This window comes from Diuraphis noxia, unplaced genomic scaffold (genome assembly GCF_037042655.1).
Source record: "Diuraphis noxia isolate RWA-SAM2 unplaced genomic scaffold, SU_Dnox_SAM2 contig0004, whole genome shotgun sequence".
NCBI lineage: Eukaryota > Metazoa > Arthropoda > Insecta > Hemiptera > Aphididae > Diuraphis > Diuraphis noxia.
Window position 1 is genome coordinate 50,748,480 of NW_028301714.1, and position 21,363 is coordinate 50,769,842.

The 21,363-nt window shown below is 28.2% G+C and overlaps 1 protein-coding gene and 2 long non-coding RNA genes across 4 annotated transcripts in view; 1 reads left to right on the forward strand and 2 right to left on the reverse strand.

Annotated features, from left to right (window-relative positions):
• Positions 1 to 1,855: 1,855 nt before the first annotated feature.
• Positions 1,856 to 5,233, reverse strand: LOC149056163 (uncharacterized). 2 transcript variants are annotated; one of them, XR_016191394.1, is made up of 4 exons: positions 4,981 to 5,233; positions 3,532 to 3,796; positions 3,152 to 3,364; positions 1,856 to 2,460 (listed from the first exon to the last, which is right to left on the reverse strand). It is a non-coding gene; the product is annotated as an uncharacterized LOC149056163 (long non-coding RNA). The 2 variants fall into 2 exon arrangements; XR_016191393.1 differs by lacking the exon at positions 1,856 to 2,460 and having other exon boundaries at positions 2,889 to 3,364.
• Positions 5,234 to 9,107: 3,874 nt separating this feature from the next.
• The window catches only part of LOC107167135 (N-acetylglucosamine transporter UNC93A), a 40,521-nt gene continuing 28,265 nt past the window's right edge, over positions 9,108 to 21,363 (reverse strand). The window contains exons 6-8 of the mRNA XM_015516045.2: positions 16,677 to 16,806; positions 16,367 to 16,504; positions 9,108 to 12,667 (exon numbers count right to left, since the gene is read on the reverse strand). Coding sequence (XP_015371531.1) covers positions 12,435 to 12,667; positions 16,367 to 16,504; positions 16,677 to 16,806 — 501 coding nt within the window. The 3' untranslated portion in view covers positions 9,108 to 12,434. The remainder of the gene's footprint in view (positions 12,668 to 16,366; positions 16,505 to 16,676; positions 16,807 to 21,363) is intronic.
• LOC149056164 (uncharacterized) lies at positions 16,380 to 17,439 on the forward strand. Its single transcript, XR_016191457.1, has 2 exons — positions 16,380 to 16,520; positions 16,708 to 17,439. It is a non-coding gene; the product is annotated as an uncharacterized LOC149056164 (long non-coding RNA).

The window sequence follows — 21,363 nt, forward strand, 5'->3', positions numbered from 1 at the left end:
TGTTTCTTTTGTATAACATTGGAGTTAGTTCAATTTTCAATACAATTTTTAATTAGTGATGATGTTTTAGTTTTATTTTTGAAAGTGAATAATATTCTCAAAATATGTATATTCTAATACCTAACATTTTGTAAATCACAGTTGACGATCAAAATTGTAAGATTCATAAATTGTACTACATATGTCGAAAACCCGTATTAAGTATTATTGGCTAACTTGAATGCTTAACACCGGAGGGATTTAATAATATTACAATATTTACATGAATAATACGTGTATGTATATTATATTGTATTGATGAATGAATGATTTAATCGAATATGAGACCTATTACCAAATACTAACAGATGGGTAGTATATTTTAAATTCTATTACATATGAGATATGACAATATCACGTTGAATGCATATGCGCATAAAACAAAAACCCAAAATACTCAATTAATATTCTATAGATAGGTATTAACGATCTTTGCCCGTTCTTTGGTGGTCACAAACTCATAACAACTAATCATCACGATAGAACCCCATTCCATTTTTTATTATTCTTTAAATTTGATTTAACTTAACCTATTTATGTATAAGGTAATAAATGATAACTATTCGAACCTAATAATATTTACATACTTAAGACTTAAATAAATTATAAATATTATTATACAATAAATCAAGTCTGATTTTTAACCTAGTTTTAAATTCTATTGATGTTAATATAATATTATAACAGACCTGTTACTTAATTTAGTTTTAATTTTAAGTATCTAATATACTCAGTATTCACACTTATTATGTTACTGCGCAGTCTCCAACGTTATAGAAAATATCTCTTTATATTTTAATACTACAAATTAATATTGATATAATAATAATTTAGCATATAATCATTTAATGTAGAAATTAACACATGTAAGCTAATAGCTAATAACCTATGTATTTGATGCTTAACCAATAAAAAAAAAAAAAATAATAATAATAATTTAAATAGAAAATGAAAATGATAGGCAAAATTGCCAAAAATATGTAGCTACCTATCAATATTGAAATATTTATTTACTGAATACTGGCTGCTGTTTAACTATTTTTAATGTTGTTGTCTTTTTTGAATTTCTGATTTACTTTATTTATTTTTTACTTCATTCTACTTCTTCTTCTTCTTTGTGTACTTTTCTTTTACTCAAATCTCTCTTTTTAATTCTTTTTAATTCTTATTTATTCATAATATTTTCCTACTATGATTTTTTTATTATTGTGTGCTGATATTATGATTATATGCTAAAATAGCAATAGCTTTTATGAGAAAAGAATTAAATTTATAGGTAAATGGGTAAATGCCATAACCCAGTTTCATATGAAGTTTTTCTTCCTAATTGAATTTAGGTATATGTGTTTTTTTTTTTTTTTGTTATTAGCTAATTAGTAAATACTATGATAGCTCAACATTTACAATTCTATCGATAAAACATAATACATTACAATAAATTATGGTTTTAAACAGGATAAAATAATAATCATATAGAAGAAAATATACATAATAGCAGCGATACGGATAATAGTTCTTAAAAATAAATAGTATAGACATTAATTAACATCAATATTAAATATTATATAAATGTTATCGATTAAGGTCTGATGATTAATTGTTTTTCTAAATAATTAATCTCGTCTGTATAGTTACTATTATTATTATTATTATTATTATTATGAAATTAGGTATTTATACGTTAACATTTTGACAAAATTAAGTACATATTCAAACGTAAAATACGTATAGTGCAAGTCAAATAATAATCATCAATCATATTATATAATCAGGTAAGTATATATAGGTAAATATCTTAATTTGAGAGTATGCCGCAAGAACAATGTTTTCTATGTCATAACGTTGTTATTGTTAAGATATAATTAATATGGTATAAAAAAACAGTTATTTAAGTTTAAAAAATATAAAATAACTTAATTTGTTTGTATTTGTTTATATATTTTAAACTACCTAGGTACTACGCTATGATATCGTGACATAACGTAGCTCTTTTATCGTGAAGGCATTTAGTAACTTAATTTTAGTGGGACTGTGGCATCTAAGACATAGCTCAAATAGTCAAGTGTTTTTAAATGCTCGAAAATTGTTTTCTGTATTATCTCATAATTAGGAAAACAAGAACTGATGTACCGAAATAGGACCACTTGCAATGTATTTTGAAATTATTAAATATAATATTTAAAACATGAAATTATAATTAATCTCAAAATTTTTCTAAAATTAAATTTATGAAACACTACTTAAAAAAGGTGAGTGTGGCGTCCTCTTAAAAATCAATAAAACACCACGTTTCAACAGTAGAATTGTACAATAATAGAGTGTGTGTAGAAGGTACAACGATGTGTTATTCAGTGGTTATGACATGTCGTTACGAATAATGTTTACTGCACTTCAGCTGTATGTTTCTATAGGTTCAGGTACCTATAACATTATTGTTATAATTTATAATATTTATAACGATGTACTTAAGTATACTTCGAACTTGGATATTAGAATTATTGAACGATGGTATTATAATGCAGAGTACACCACATTAAAGTACCTAAACTATCCTAACGAGTACAACACGTGGCTGTCATCAAGTTCAATGAGTTTTCAACGTGAGCGCATTACAGTATTATCATTTGTGAGCTACGACGTTCTCACCATGGTTCGATCGAATAATCGCAACGGATATATAATGATAGGTCTAAAAGATATAACAACTAACATTGTATAACAGATAAAATAAAATAAAGTATGTATTTTATACTTTTATAGGAAAGGTTAAATTTTTTGAATTTAATAAAATAATATGAGATACGTAGCTGATTACGTAAAATGTTAAAATTATTGTTTAATCAGCGCCCTTTTAAACTTTGAATCAAAATGAATAACCCGTAAACAACAGATTTTATAAAATGTATAGGTCAACATAAAAACAAAAAAAATAGAGAAGTATCTCTGCGTTGAGTCGGTCACTGTGATGGATGTATTAAATTTAAACTCAATGATAGCAAGCGCAACACTTGGAATCTAAAAAATACTCCTTTATAGGTAAATTGAATGATTATATAACAATATTGTTTAGAATAGTGAGTTATAATAATAACATATTTCGGAAAAACAATACCCAATATACTCAATATAGGGCACTCCAGAATAACTGCACATGATTTTACGATGTCGAATAGGAAGATCACTCTACACAATGTGTCATGCGAGAAATCTGCGGAGTATCACGAAACAGTTGAACACCTACTGCAGACAGAATATCGCAAGGACAAAGAAGAGCTCGAAGAACGTTGAGTACTCATAATCTTGGAAGCAGCGCTAGGACTCAATCCTGAAAATCAAACCAAACGATGTAAATTTTAAAAAACAAACTAATTTAAGTTAAAAAATCGTATACAACTATAATATCCAATACAGCTAAAGTTTAATTTAATCAAAAAAAAAAAAAAAACAAAAATGATAATAAAATATGTACTTATACAAATAGTATGTGACAACCTGCGGTCGAGCGTAACGAGTTGATAGGAAAAACACTTGTACACTGCGTCAAGGTCGCGATGTGAAGGAAATGCAATACGGATCTTGAGTGGCGCAGAGGCGGCTGCGTATAAAACACGAGTAATATAGGTAGATATAGGTACTATTGAGTATTGATACTAATTGACCGCCTCTGTCGCCGCACGACCGCCTTCGATTCGCATACCGTCGCCGCCGCCTTGTGTCGTGTATCGAAAATGGTCTGTATATTGTGTACCTACTGTACCTGCACAAAACATGCGTTGAAATTGAAAATGTTTCCTACTTTCGAAAACCTTCGTGATCTAATCTCATTGCTCGTTTATAATGGCTATACTTTAATAACTGTCGTTGAGCTTGCAGCAGCAATTTAAGAGTTCGATTTGCTACCATGTATAATACCTATATAAATACCTATTATACATGTATAATATAAAAATAATAATACTATATGTCCTACGTATAATTTGTAGAGTAAATTATATAATAATCAAAACATAATATTATAGTGTCTCAAGATTTTAGATAATTATTATCTATGATGTAGAGTATTTACTATAGTAAAAATATCGTATTAAGTAAATAGCTTGTTATTCTTGTAACAACCATTATATAATAATGTAAAAATTACTATGCATGATTTTACATCGATAAAATTATTTTTTTTTGTTTTACGATGTCAGCGAAAACCCGTAACAAATATTCACATACATAATACCTATATCGTAAGAGTGTTATGGTGATGCTCGTATAGTATAGGTACAGGTAGATAACAAGGGAGATATCAATAAAAAAAAGCTAGATCAAGAATAAAGAAACTACACATCCCCTAGTTCATTATACAATGAGCAAATATTGTCATCTCACACGAGTCCTTAATCAAATAATTAAATATGCCTAAATAGTAAATACCTAATAATGGATTTATTATGTACATAATTTTTATAAATATAAAATAAAACTAGGAATACTAACCCAACCACCACTCAGCCAAAAGTACGCCTATATAGATAATGTCATGTAATCGTTATACGAAATGAAATTATGATCGAAACGAATGGAATTCGTCAAATCTTGTTCAGAACTGTTTGTCATGATAAACATAATACTTCATAGTTAATAGTAATCGATTGGCTTCAATTACCATAATACTTAAATAATAAAATGATTAATGGCACTCGTCTTTGATCAACAATCAGACATTCAAACAAACAAAACAAAATGAACCGACGAACGCTCGGTTTTCATATAATAATGTGACGTGCGCAATAAAAGATCGGCGTGTGTATACCAATCGCCTATATTTCAAGGTCGGAAACGGAAAACCAAGTACCGGCTTATATGATCTCGATAAGTTGTGGCAATCTCTCAATCTCAGGTTAGGTCTATTATATCCGCCCAGAGAAAATAAAAAATAAAAAATAAAGTCACCTTCCTACCGAAAACCCGGAACTGCAGACGACTCGAGGTAATCCGACTGTAATCCAACGACTGCACAGTGTCACGTGTTGAAGAACTTTTTTTTTATGAACCATTTCCACTATAGCTTTTTCTACAAACCAAAGACATACTCGTATGTTATAATATTAAGTTATACCTTATAACACAGTAATAATAGTGACACTATACACGACGGCATGCTGCGACGAACGGATCTGCTTTGATTACTTATTATACGTGCGAGTGTACAACATCGATTGTTATTATTTAATTGTGCGTTTGTTTGTTATAAATGTATAATTATTATTCGACGATTTCGACGGAATACTTACATAATTTTATTAGATTAGTTATAATAATATACAGTTGCACGTGCACGGTGTATGCAGTATGTATATTTATAAATGTTGTTAGAAGCAGCCCAGACACGAGCATATAAAAACGCCACCGGCTAGTTTAAATGAATTGCAGTCCGTATAGCGTACGCGTAGTGTGTAATGTGTGTATATCATGTATATATGTATATATATATATACGTACATGCGATATACACACTGAAAATAATAATCACGTATAATAATGTTTCTTTAATAATTCTTAAAGAGCGTCAAATCGCTGGAAAAAACGCTATAATATATTATGCAAGTAAACTATTTTGGATTAAACACGCAAGCAATATTCGTAACAAATATAGTTATATGAAGCGTGTACTTTTAATTGAAATATTCCATCACGGTTTTTAAAAAAAATTTATATATTATATATATATAGGTATATATTTATTATGTTTAAAATTGAAACCTGCCGCAATATATACAACTCATTTTTTGTTCAACTATTGGGCGTTAAAAAGAGAATAGTTAGAATAATAAGATTAATTATATACCAGGATTTAATCGAATCTCCGTCTGGGACTATATTTTTGTTTTGTACACAAACAAATTGGCTTTAGTTCGTTGAGTATTCAAATTCATGTTTCTTTAGTTAAATGTCTAATACTTAATAATATTATAAACTGATGTAAAAATTCAATACTCAATCAGAACTTAACTAAGGTTTAAATTGATTTAAAACTTTTGAATTTTTTGTAATGTTCGGTTCAAGTTCTACAAAATTTAGATAAATTATAAAATCAGAGTTCATAACATAATTACACTAATTATGTATACTAAAAAATTAACATGATTCTAATTAATTAATTAATATAAAATTCTTACAATAATTTAGTCTTCACTCTTTAAACATCATTTGTATACTATCGGTTCAATAATCAACATATAATACATTATAATTTTGTTATATTTGTATAATGAACCTAGTAGTATAATACTGAATAATAGTTAGGCATCTATGTAATGTAAGTATAAATAACAATTTATTTTAAATCAAACAATTATTATCCAGCGCAGGTATAGATATTGAGAATTGTCTTGTTTGTAATTAAACCAAACTTTACAAAATCATGTATACTATAGAAAGTAAAAATATTACCCCTGGCTTAATTTAATCAATTACCCCGATTACCTTTAATTGGTCTGTCTAATTTTAAAATGATCGCTGAATGATATAAGATAAAACTATATAATACTGCATAATATACTGAAACAATATAATATAGTTATTCAGAAGTATATCATTATTTAAAAAGTTAGAAATTGCTTAGCTAATCAAGTACCAATCTATTATTATTAACTTATAATTTATGATAATCATTCATCAAGAGAAAAAATCAATCTTTCTATACAAAAAATAGACATTTTTAAAACATAATTTGCTAAAATATTATTTAATAACTCAAGATTGTTATGTTTCATTCAAATTAAATAATTACTCATGGAATATAAATAGTTTGATAATTATATGATATATTATTAACATAAGCAAGTAATTATATATATTATACAATTTATGTGTTAAATTTGAAGTCAATGACAAATTAGTCTATGAACGATGAATAACAATCTGAGCGTAGACGCAGCTAAATGTATAAAATGTCTACAAAATAATTTCTAATTTACGATTTTCAAAATATTTTCTTAAACATTAAAATTTAAACGCTCATAGAAGATTGTTGTGTCTTTAATCTTTATGTTAAACTTTTTTTTTTTTTAAACTAAAAAAACTTTTGAGAAAACCATGAGTAAATTATTTGAATCCCTCAGTGTGTAAAAGATAAGAACAATTTTAGCTTGGTTACAATATTTTTTTCAGCGTAAATATTTCTAGCCCTCCAATGTTGAAATTTAAAATTTAAATTGATTTTAATATTATAATTTAACATGCTTTATATCCTAAACCAACAAAAAAAATTTTAATTTTTCACGTATTTATGTATATAGCTCATTTTTCTTCACATTTCCAGTATACTAATCCTATGCGATTAACAAATAAAACGAGTGGTAGGTATACAAATTCACATTTAAGTTCTGCCTTAATTAATTTAAAAAAAAAATAGAAAATACAATTTTTGGTTTTAAAGACTGAGGAAACATGTCAAATTAAAAATAATTAATTATAAATATTTTTTCTGGTTAGACCAGCGGTTTGACAGTACATTTTTTGGTTAGAGGATCCAGAAAATGATCATCAAATTTAGATTTGATGATTGTATAAATGATTTTTTTTATTATTCTTATAGAACAAAAGTGTACACCTATATGACCTCATATTTTCTGATGAGGTAGGTACCTGGTTTACCCACAAATAATCCCACTCATATGGATGGCTAGGAGTGGGTTTATTTATTAATAAACCAACTGGATAATTTCCTATCATTTATTCTATAATTGTTATGGATTTAATCTAGGAATTATGCGAATGGACATCATCGACGTTTTATATTTATTTTTAATTCAAATGCAAAAATATTCCTATTTATTATTACTTGTTATTATTAACATGACAAAAATAACATACATTAATAACCAGATTTTAATAGGGTTTTGTTTGGTTATAGTCTAAAATACAACAGCTTCGCCTAATGTTATTACGTCATAAATTCAATTAACACACCTCGAGGCCATTTTTTAAATAAATAACATCTTAAAATGATTAACGGTAGTTTCGCTATATTTGTATTCGTACATATTTTTTATTTGTTGGTTTAATACTTAAATATAAGATGATGTCTACGCGCTTTAATTATGGTACCTATATGTATAGAATATTATAGGCGTGTCTACGGAGGAGGCAGGGTGGACACCGGCCTCTCCAGTGACTTGATTCTTGGCGTATAATCTACCGTGGTTGAAACACAGATTTCTATATACCTAGTTAGTAGGGCTATATAATTTCCATAAAAAAATAAAAAGTCACAAATATAGATTATAAAATACAGATCGTTGTAGTAAGAAAAAAATTTAAATTTTATAAATTACCTCCCCAGCCATGAAGACCTGGAACACGCCTATGTAGAATATAGATTACTATTTGTCATTTTAAGCAAATAATATTATACTATGAAGCATAAGTATAAATTATGTAAAATCTGTGCGTAATATAATACCACATTACATAATAAAGTATGAAAAACTAAAATACTTTGAAATTAAATTATACATTTTTTCTCACAAAATGTAATTCAAAAACACATCACAACGAAATGTTCCATTTTCTTGTCATCGCTGGAGAGTTAAATAAAAGTATTAAATAAATACACAATATGTTTCATATATTATGCTATATTTTAATAGGTATTAACAGTGTAATATTATACATTGTACCTGTTATATTATTATTGTTGCATACATATAGGACCAATAGAAGGGGATTTGGTGGCTAAGCCCCTCAAAAATATAAATTGTTCCCCAAAAAAATTTCACCGTGTTTTTGAGCTTATTCAATATTATAATAATATGAATAACCATCTCTCTCCTCCCCCTGACTAATCTCTAACAATATTTTCACCTATGGTTGCCTATGAATAAGATACAACTATTCATTGCTTCATTATACTAATTATAGTCGAAGTTTACTGTGAAGTATAATAATTAATATTTTGTTAGCTTAGATATGACTAAATTTTTGTAAATCCGTCTTATGTATAAGTGTATGCGAAATATATTTTTATTCAAAACTTAAGTTAAATGTTAAATAAAAAAATAACATATTAACCATAATTATTTTAAAACTTTTTATTAAAACTATACGTCATATGACTATGTACAAATTAAAATATTGTAAACATTCACATAGATAACTTATTTTTAGATTAAACTGAAAGCAGGAATTAATATCAATTTACAAAACATTGCACCAAAGTAGATAATAATTTCACATTTAATAAACATATATTTAACATCCAATAAAATTAAAATTTTGTATTATAATATATATTATATAATTCATCTAAATGCAACAGCATAATTAATACATTAATTGTTATTTATATTTTTAAATACTCGTAATAGGCTTCTTCGTCATACACAACAGTGGCGAGAGGTCACATTATATTATTTATGACATAGGTATGATGTTATAAACTTATAAAATATTAAATTTACTCGTATAATACTCGTATAATCATTACTGTTGAGCGACGTTAAATAATTTCGACGTTTTATTAATTGCCATTATAGGTACTAACGTAAATTATATTCACAACACATTTCTTGAGAAATTGCCTACTAGGTGTGCTTCACACTTTAATTTCATGGTAGTTACTTAAATCTAATCCAAAACCTTTTTTTCTATATGCTTAAAAACAAGTCAAACATATATTTTAACATTGAATAAAAATAAATTTCAACCATAAAACTTACTTAAAATATAATAAAAACGTTAAAAAAAAATTAGGTAACAAATTGCGGTATAAGTGCAAAACTTTCTATATTTGTCAGTGGCAAAGTTTTGGGGGTACGTAGAGGGTCAGGTGTAAGACCTGAAATTTTATACTGTATACGCAAGCTTTTTGAGCTTCCGCCTCCCAATATTTTGTCAGCAGAACATAGTGGACATTATGTGCCTACGCCTTGCGTTGTTTATACATTTTAAATTATAAGTGGATAATATTTTGTTTTGAATAATCTGTTGACTGTTGTATATTTGGGTATAAAAAATACGGTTTGAGTTAATACTCAAGACTGATATCATGATATCAACACTAATAATAATTAGTTTATACAACATTAAATAATTGATTTAATTAGTTTCATTATTTTATTTTTTAATTTATCGCAGATCAAATTGGAGGGTATAGAAGTATTCATTACCCCACATTTTAAATTATTAATTATTAAGTAAATATTCATGATTAGGTATTGATATAGCGTAAATGAATAATTGTCATTGTTTTTGGGTAATACATCTCAAAATGTGTGTGAAGTAACTTAAAACAATTATTTGTGAAGCTCTCAATTCATTCCCCAATTATTTGATTATTTAATAATAATATAGGGTTGATTTTAACTATACACATTTTTTTAATAGTTTATAATTGATATTTAATAATACCAGAAATTCGATACCTCAATTTCTGCGATGAAATAAAATAAATTAACTTTTATTAGATTTTATTATATTTTTCAAATATATTATTTAGGATAAATAACTAATTTTGTAATTGAATTTATGAAGACATATAAGTGTTTTACCCAAAATGCGAATATACATCACATAATTATTTGAAAATCAGTCAAATATTTGCTTTAAGAGATCAAGGAAATTCTTGAAATACTAGCATCAACATAAAATAAAAATAAAAATGCACTCATAAAATTTTTTCGACATCTTTTCTGATTACATTCTAAACATTTATCATTGAGTGAAAAGTTGTTTAGTTGTTTTACTAAATATACTATACTGGAAAGGTAGGCTAGAATAATTTAAATATAAAAACACATACAAACTTCTACTATTATTGTTTTTATTCAAAAGGTCCATATTATATTGCATTGTAATATAATATATTTTATTTGTAAATAGGCATTTAAAATTATTATTTTTATATTCTACACAAGAACATCAAAATAATATTTAAAAAATTTGTTTATAATACGTACTGTTAAGTTTTTAAAGATATGCAGGTTATTTAAAATAGAGCAATTCTGAATTGAAAATTCACACATCTAACACAAAATAAACTTATTATATACTTTTGTAACAAATCAAAACCAATTATTGGTTTAAAATTTAAATACATTTATAAACTCAATACAATTTAATTAGAAGTTTTGTATTAGGTAATTGCATTGATCAATTACAGTAAAAGTAAGACTCAAACAATAGGATTGTAGGATCGTTACATAACAATAATAATTATTGTTATAATATATGAAATATGTATAGTATAGTATATATATTATATATAGTTGTTGGGAGTTATTTATTTTTATTTTTTGTAGGAGCATCTAGGTTTCACGCTTATATAACGTGATAATAGATAATAATATTATCACAATGGGTATTACGAGTTTTCCGTAAGTCTAAAGTGGGCGGAAGTGGTGTCTGTTTATTGCACGCCATTCCAAAGTACGATTTGTTTATGCATTTTAAGGAATAAGTAGCAGTGGAATGTCCAATTCTGTAAATCGTATTTATAATCGCATATGGTCTTTAAAAAAAATCGTTTTTTATCAGATGATTGGGTATACAAGAATGAACGTAATTTTATTCACGCACATTGTACCATATACAGTGTGATTTATTTTAAACAACCACTCGTCATTTCAGAATATACCTCATAGTAAAACATGGCTTTTACAAATTATGTGAACTGCATTACATATATTTTAGTCGATTCGTTTTGGTAGTTGAACGGTTCTCTATATCCTCTCTCCGAATCAAGTTTGTCGTTTGTTAATGTTAGCCGATACACGTTATAAATAAATGCAATTAAATCGATTTTTTTTTTGTATTGAATTACGAGTGGCGTGTCAAATAAATTTAAAAAATCACCCTGTATATTATTTATTCGCATACATTATTACGTATTCAAGACGAATATTTCAAACTTACGTCTCGTTAAAAAAAAAAAAAACAACAACAACAACAAATACGGTTACATAATAATATAACGTAGGTAATAATAATAATACATAAAGGTCAACGCGGTCCAATAAATATTGTCCGTTTGCCTTATGCAGGTCCGCTGCAACTAATTACGATAATAATTGATATTAAATATTATTATAATATATTTTTGTGTTATGTGTATTTAATTCGGCGGTACGTCACCGCGCTGCAGGCGATTCGCAAACAGTAGTTGATAATATTATGCGGTGCGATGCAGATGATGACGATTGATGGCGGCTGCGGTGGCGGCCACCGTTGCAGTAGTTGCAGTGTCGTGTTGGACGTAAATAATACTCTTCGGGCCAGTGGCGGTGGCGGTGGCACACGGCCATCGACCATGATTCGGATCGAGTGTACGACTGCAGCACGAGTGCTTGACCGATGACTTGCGCAGTGGCGGGTTACTTGCCGGACGCGGCCCCGATATTCTGTCGTCATGATGAACGGTTGGCGGTCCGTCGCCGCTTGCCGGTCAGCTGCAACCGCCACTCCAACCAGCCGTACAGCACCACGGCCACCACTAGCGCGACAGACAGGCAGTACAGTTTTGTGGTGTTGCACACGGCGCTGTGCAATCCGAACGCCAGCGCCATGCCCAGGTACCGAAAGAAGTATCCGTGCGCCATCGGCCCGTGCCAGTAGTCTGGATACAACGATATCACAAAGTCTGAAACGAAATAATTGATGTCATAATTAATCATAATATTATATATAGACTTTATTCGATTTAGTTTAATACGACAATAGCAATTTATAATGACATCAACAATAGCACGCCCAAAAGTGGTGGATAAATATAAGGTGATCGGCACTGATCACCTCTCTCTCACTTTGGCCAAGTCGATTTTTTTTAATTTTTTTTTTTATTTCATGGCATTGCCAGTGTAATGTTACAAGACATATTAACTATTTGACTAGAAATTTAAACAAAATATAATCATTGTTTTGTTTTGGTTTGTTTAACCAAGTGGTACCTGTAATACATAGGAAGGCCTAATAATAATTACACGAAAAACTACACCACCAATTACCATTAAACCATCACGGTAATATTAAAATAATTAATGATTGTGTAATTATTTTGCATGAACAAAAATGCAATAAAATGTCCAAGGAATTGGTACATTACTTAAATTTAAACCTCAATCAAATCCTATCACAGAAAGATCCAAACACACGTGTGACATGTTCACTTCTATACAGGAGTAATGTCATCATTATATTATATTAAATTTAATGTTGTAGACATAACGGGACTCCATCTGTGTAGATATCAGAGATGTCAACAATCATCAAAATTCAAAGTACATTAAACCTCAATCATATAAATTTTAGTATAAATATTAAAATGATTTCATTCCTAACCTACATGCTACAATATATACAGAGAGATTCATCAAGTTGTCTCCTATTATTCTTAGTATGTACATTTTAATAACTCATACATTGACCATTCGAATTTCGATTTAGATACGTAGGTACAAACAATTTAACTTCACAAAAACCACCGGCTTAATAATTTACAGTAAAAAGAATATATTTCCACAAAATGTTAACAACAGATAATATAAAAATCAATATAATTGAAAATTTGGTCCTTAGTAAATTGAAATAAAATTTCAAAATTCAGAATTTTATTTAATTCATTACTAAAGAAAAAATGGCTTTGCAAATCATTGAAATAATATTAACTCTACGAAAAAATCGTTGAAAAAAATGATCTAAACATTGTATTGCACAGTAAATAAAAAAAATACGGAATTTTATATACTTAGTGCAATAATATAATAGCTATAAATTATAATCTTTGACCAAACATTATACGTATAATATATAAATTCGTCTCATACGATTTAAACCAATATATTTAATCTGTTAGTGTAATAAATAAGATTTAATAAAATTAAAACTACATACAAATAGTACAAATAGACATTTTTTATCAAGTTTTGTGATACAAAATATTTTTGAAATGTAATTTGTATACACGCTATAAAAATATTTGTTCCAGTACTTTTTCTAAAGAAGTTTTATGGTAAAATTTATGAAATTTCAACTTCACAGTACAAGTTTTTTCGTTGACATTTAAATTGTACTTGAACTTTATAAAGCTAATCTCTTTTAAAATTAAATTATGTAAGCGTATTATAGTTTTAATAAATTATACAAAACATATTAAAAAAAATATATTTCTAAATATTTACATGACTACCTATTTAATGTATGTAGGTATATTTTATACCCAGTATAATATACAATGACTCCATAAATAATCAAGTCTCTAGCAACAACAAAAACCCACTAAACCTCTCCCTTCAGCCCCACACTCAAACATGACGGCCATGGTCAAAGCCAATAAGTTCTGAGGCTGACATCATATAGTGATAAGTCGTGAACATAAACTTTTTTGTCTGTATTGTTGTCACACTGTATTATGAAATAGATTTTCACTTCGTATAATAATATTATTTGCATAAGCCAGTAACATTTATTTTTAATTATATTTATACACGTACAAACGAATAAACGATTAAGGAAACGATTATTTTTTTCTTCTCGCTAGATCTTGTCGACTGCGTTCATGCCTTGTGTTTTTATATACTTTTCACAAATTCATTAATTTTAATTCATAGAAACATAGGTATATGTGGGCGCTACCCACTCATTTTTATATTAATTTCACTTGGGTAACTAGTTATTGACAAAAGAAGTTTAATAATTTTTAACACCTTATTAGAGGCTTAGGTAGGTACTTATAACAGAGGTCATCGTTATTATACAATTATAAGTATCCAGATAAGCATATTATGTTTAATATTAGTTTACATATTGAATTATAAGATAATAATATGTTAATTATATAGTTATTATTATTTTTTAAATATAATTGAAAAAGTATGAATTCGATATTTATTTTATAAAACAAAATGTATTAAGGAATTTATTTGTCCTTGAAAGAGTGTATATTATATATTATATTAGTTTTACTGTATAGACTACCAACATCATATTATTTATCAATAAAACTTTAGAAATTAGAAACTGTGGTATCTTTCAACACTATCTCATATTTATTATCTAACAGTTTTTATTGGTTTACTCAAAAATATTTTATGGGTGAGTTTTAAATTTGTGTTAAACCTGCTATACAATACAATATATTATATATTATATTAACTATTAAAATAGAACGAAACAAAAATAATGGTTCAATATGCGTTTCTACGGTCTCACATCAGCTTAAATCAATACGATACATATTGGCTAACAACTGCAATCAAATTTTAATAGGTCGTGTCATTATAGACTACATGAAGTTATTAAATAATTTGACTGAGCTTTCGTCTATAGGATCAAAGCAAATATTATACTATCAGAATAGGTATTATTAATAATTACCAATACAGTTTTTTGTATTATGATACATAATTATTATTTGGGTTTCTGTTATTAAAAATGAAAGTAATTTAGTGAAAATACAATAATAATTAATGACAGATTTTTTTTTTATTCAAAAAGTGTACCTACACGAAAGTTCTATTCAGCTCCTTGCAAATTACAGTCATTCTATAATTGATATGAATTAGTAGTAGGTACCTATTATGAGTTCTGATAAGTAATAGCCACAAAGTGTTATGTTTTATATTTTAAAGTATCAAATTTGTGAATAATATAATTAATATTGAGTGGTCCTTAAAAAAGTTCCTCTTAGTGGATATTACACAAAGTATCGTATCAAATACAGTTTTAGAAATAAACATCAAATCCAGAAATAAGTCAGCATTGGAATTTTTAATAAGCTTTTTTGATTTAAACAATATTATTACGTATTTTTTACAATACGCTTAAGTGTTGTAAAAGGTTACAGCCAGAAGATTTGGCGGGGAAGCCACCTACTGGTGACTCTCCTGATAATAGTTATTTAATAATAACTATAATGAATATTCAATTCTAAAGAAAGTTAAAGTCACTGAGTGAGATTATATTTATATGACGCGTACTTTTTTGTTCCAATCGATACATTATCACCCTCTTCAAAAAGGTCTCTTGGTAATACAACTGCAATATTATACTAAGTATGCAAACATTTGAGTTTTATCGTATTATATTTTAGAATATATGATGTTAATTTAGTATCTATATAGATTATAGGCACTAAATACTAATAATATTACTATTACTATAATATTATTTAGTACAATATAGTAACTTTTTTTGTGAAAATATATGACGACATCTCTCACGTTTTGTTTTGATAACAATTATTGACGACGATAACAGAATAATGAATTTAATTATAAAATTTTCAGTTGTTTGGTAAGATGATCAATAATATATCGTTATATAATTATTAATAGGTACTTACTAAAACACAGTGTGTTCCAAATGGCATTGCACACACCCCAGGCGGCTGCTATGACGTACAGTAGCGCAGCATCGTCGCCGGACGGTTTCCACTTCATCAGTACCATTAGCAAACACGAATGAAACGCCAACCCAATCACTGGAAAATCACAGTGGTAATAATAATTGTTACGAAATAACATCAACGAGAGCTAACTCGGGTCGGCCACTTTAATACGTTTTAATAACAATATAGTAGCTAGTATATACTTATAGGTATAGTTTATATTATTATTTATTATATATGTATGTAATCGTTATGTACAGTATACCTATTATATGATATCGGCGGATGTGTTGCAGGATTAGACTCACAGTAAAACCGGCTACCAGTTGAAGCACTCCCAAGCTCAGCAGAACTGTGGGCACATTAGACACACCCACTGAACACACGACGTAAAACTGTAATTGCAAAAATATATTATAAATTGTTATTTCATATTATATTATTTATGTTAATCGCACATATAAAAAAAAATCAGTTCATATATTATTATATATAGCCATATAGGTAGTGTATAAAAGTGCCTACATGTATATATATTATAATATTCAGATGTGAACCAACATGATGAATACAAAATTAGTACTATTGTGGAAATAAAATTGTGCAGTCGCATTCAAGTTTAAGATACTATTTTTATCCAAACTAAAGAATGTTACTAACTATTTTGACAGAAACTTTTAAAACATACACTTCAAAGTTCTTCATAAATTATGTAACAATAATCATTACCAATTTAATTTAATGTAATCATGTAAACACTAAAATACTAACAATGTAATCAAAAAAATTGCGTGTACTAATGGCCTAGTTGTTGATGTATATTTCAGATCAATAAAAAAAAAAAAAAATAATCATTACGAAAGGTGATGATTAGGGTGAAATAGTGAAACTGGTTTTTTGTATAAATATTGTATTAGTAGGCATGTATGTTGAATATTGTATGTTATAGTGTAATATGTACCTATATTGTATAAGTATCATTTAAAAGTTGAGAAACTCAATTTTAATAAATATCCATGGAAACTGTATTAACTTTTCATCGTTTAAACTGTTTAAATGGTATTTCACAACTTTTGTAATGCGACGTCTGTTTCAAATAATAAATTACTTTTCAGTATGTTAAATAATGATGTAATGAAAACCCATAGTTTAAAACAAATAACAATTAACGTCTTAATGATTGTTTCAAAATAATTATAATATAAAGTGTTAATTAATATATTGTTATCACAGTAAACATTTTATTTTCATAATAACTTGTTGCAACAGTTCAACATCTTCCTCTACATGGTATTTAATTTATTTTTCTTTCTCAGCCAATTTATAATAAAATAAAATATTATTAATAAATGTTTAAATTCCAATTTTAATTATTACGTTTACAATGTTATTGACTAATTTTTTTTATTATTGAGAATAAGACTTCAACAGCTAGGTCATTAGCCTACGGTTGTAGATACAATATTATTAATGGATACTTTAGTTATGATTGTATGTTACAAACAAAGTTTCAATATTTGAAGGAAACTTAGAATAGTTTTAACCAGAGGAGGTGGCTTGAGCATAAGAGTGCTGATTGGTAGCAAAAGAGGTTTTAGTAGTATAGTTTTTTGGTGAAGGAGTAGGCATGGGAAGATCTCACCTGATTGGAGGAGTAACGTGTTTTATGTAATCAGGGCAACCTTTGTAGTTGTCATTGTGGCTGCCATTGCATAGGACACATCTGGGTGGAGAGTCACGTGGCTTAGTACGGGAACCTGTGACGTGGTTTCCTCCATATTTTACACAACGCGGATCATGATAACAATATTTTCGAATATGACCGTATAGCATGTATAGCACTGTGGAGGGCTTTTTGATGGATGTGGTTTTACAACAATAATTTTTGAGTTGAGCAGAAACTCAATCTTGAATACATCAGAATTGTAGGTAGCTTTGAACATCAACAAAGAAAAGTGGCAAAGGCGTAATTTGTCCGAAAATCGCTTAATGTTGTTATATTGGTGACGCAGTGGCCCAATTCTGAAAGGCCGGCGATGATGTCTTCGAGTGCAGTAGTTGGGTGGAGATTTCCAATAACTACGCGTAGTTCGCGCATAGAATCTGGCTGATATGAATAATAACTATAATCATTCTCCTCTAAATGCGTTAATAACTGATTGTAATGTTCAACAAAATGAGTGCGGACGATAAGATAGGAGAGCGTGGAGTTACAAATAAAATCTGTAGAATCAAGTTTGGTCAAAAGACTAGAGATGAAGGTGGATATGTTACCCTCATTTTTAATGTAAGCAGGCGGCGGTACCTTTATTTTGTCATCGCTGTTGTGGATTTGGACGTCGATTATAGATGTGTTCACATCAACGGCGTCGCGCTTAGAGAGAACGGAGAACCTATTTGGACTTGTGAATAATTTGGTTTTCTTAATTTCTTTTCTCCTGCCTTTGGTGAGAGAGAAGAAGCAGAGAGATTTCTTTTGCTTGTAATTTGTAAGAAACCACACTAGGTTGAGGTGACATAATAACTTGATTATTATTATAGACGAAGCAGTGAAGGAGGGTTACGATTAGATAAAGATAGCAGCGAGCATACTGCTAATGAATAGATGTGAGCACATTACAACATTCGGAACCGAACTGGTTTGATCATTTAAATATATGAATTCGTCATAATTATAACATCAAACACTTAAAAATAAAATGACTTAATTTTCGTTATTTTTAAATCCCTTTACAAAGAACTTATGAGAAACTTTTTTAGGAAATTTTCAAACATTTTTTCCCAGCAATCTTTAATATAAAAATAAAACGTCATCGTCCACAGCACGTGAGCAATGAATTATTATAAGTCTTTGACGTTTTGAATGCACTTATTTCGGAACACTGTCCACAATCCACCCTCATTCTGACGCATACACGAAACGTGGCTCCATACTTGATTAAGTAATATATATTATTTTAAACAGACTGTCGGTAACTCACACCGACGCGTATAATCATTGTGTGCTGCATATACCTATTTGTACGCGGTTAACAGCTGTATCATTATCGCTAACATTGTTCAATTAATTCTGCCCGTATCGTGCAATAGTCTAACTCACGCAGGGTTGTAGGCTGTAGCGACCCCTATAACGCAAGGTTTTGATTCGTTGAAATAACAAAACCAATAGACGGTCGTTACAGTATTCGATCTTGAAATTATGAAGCTTTAAGGCTTTGGTTTCGATTAATATAAAACTATACTATTTGTACTGCGAACATTTTTACCTCCATCGATGTACCCGATTCAACATTTTTGAGTTTAAAAAAATATGTCTGATACTATGAATTTATTTTTTGTACATGTTTAATGTTTATTTTTGTAATATACAAAAAAAATCGTGAATTGGTATTTTGTTAGGACGATTTTTCCTAAATTATTGAAACAATAATTTACTATTTACCTAGTTCGTAACGAGAAATAACTGAAGTATAATTTGTTGCTTTGAATATAGTATAATAGTATAATAATATATAATACTGCTAAAGACATAAAGTTCATCCATCATTGTAATGGTGAAATAAAAAGTTTTAATGACATCTTGTTGTTTTTGAAAAGGTTTAAAATCAAAGGATTCACTTTTAGTGATAATCGGAAAAAGTTCGAGATGCATATTACAGCATATATGATATATAGCCGTACTTGAGCCGTATAATCCAATATTATACTAAGTCCATTAAATAAAGTTAAGTAAACATTAAGATAATGCTAAGCTAAGTTAATACAATTTGTATAACTAAAATTAATATATTTGTAGTTTGTGTAGATCAGTGGTTCCCAACCAATGGTCCGCAGACCACCGGTGGTCTGCGAGACCTCGTGAGGTGTTCCGCGAGCCATACCTACAAAATTTAAAAAAATTTCCTTGGGGGCGTAATACAAAATTTGTAACTGTTTTTTCTGGACTTCCAACGAAGCAGGCAATAGCTCATTCTTGTTGCATATAACGTCTAATACGTAAAAGTGAGGCAGTCGAAATTTTATGTAATTATTATAAATTTTGTATATTCTTGTTAAAAAAAAAGGTCTTCCTAGTTTTCTTAAGATTGTGGTGGTCCGTGGCATATAAAATATAGTCGAAGTGATCCGTGGTGGTAAAAAGGTTGGGAACCACTGGTGTAGATACAGTATTAATTTAGTGTATTGTTTTTCAATTTAACAGGAAAAAGCGAAGTTATTATACAATAGATTGTTTTATTATGGTTAAGTTATTAGAAAATCTATCTAAGTTAAAATATTTAAAAAAAAATTAACATATTTATGAATAATGTAATTAATAATTAATATTGAAAAATAAGTACAATTTTATTTTAGTTTAATATTAAAAATGTTTAATAAACGGTATTAGCAATACCTATAGAGCAGTTTAACTAAATCTGTATGGCCTTGGCAACAACTGAAGAGGTTCCCGTTCTTTACCAACTTGTGTAAACCAGACCAATCTTGATAATTTCACATCATACTTTGAGTAATCATGACAATACCTAGAGCTTTTTAGTGCTGAAATAACTCAGTGTAGCCACGAAAACGTTTGAAAAATTTACTGGTCGTTACCAACGTGATATAATCAAAATCTCTAACCAATTTTTATGAATTGATAGGTATGAAAAAAAAGATTTAGGATAAAAAGAGAATTCGCTCTGTTGTTTAACCTTTTATAAATACCAACTAAAACCAATTTATCACCAGAAATCTCAATCGAAGTTGATGATCTAATTAGGTTTTCCAGTAAAAGCTATTGCCTTAAATAAAAAATAAATAAATAAAAAATACTCATAATAAAATATAAGTACCTATACAAAATTTTAAAACCAATACATTCACAGTTCTCCACTCAAATTCTGAAAGTAAAAAATTCAAATGTCTATAATTAAATGAAAATAAGCTAACATTTTATAAAATGTAATCAAGCC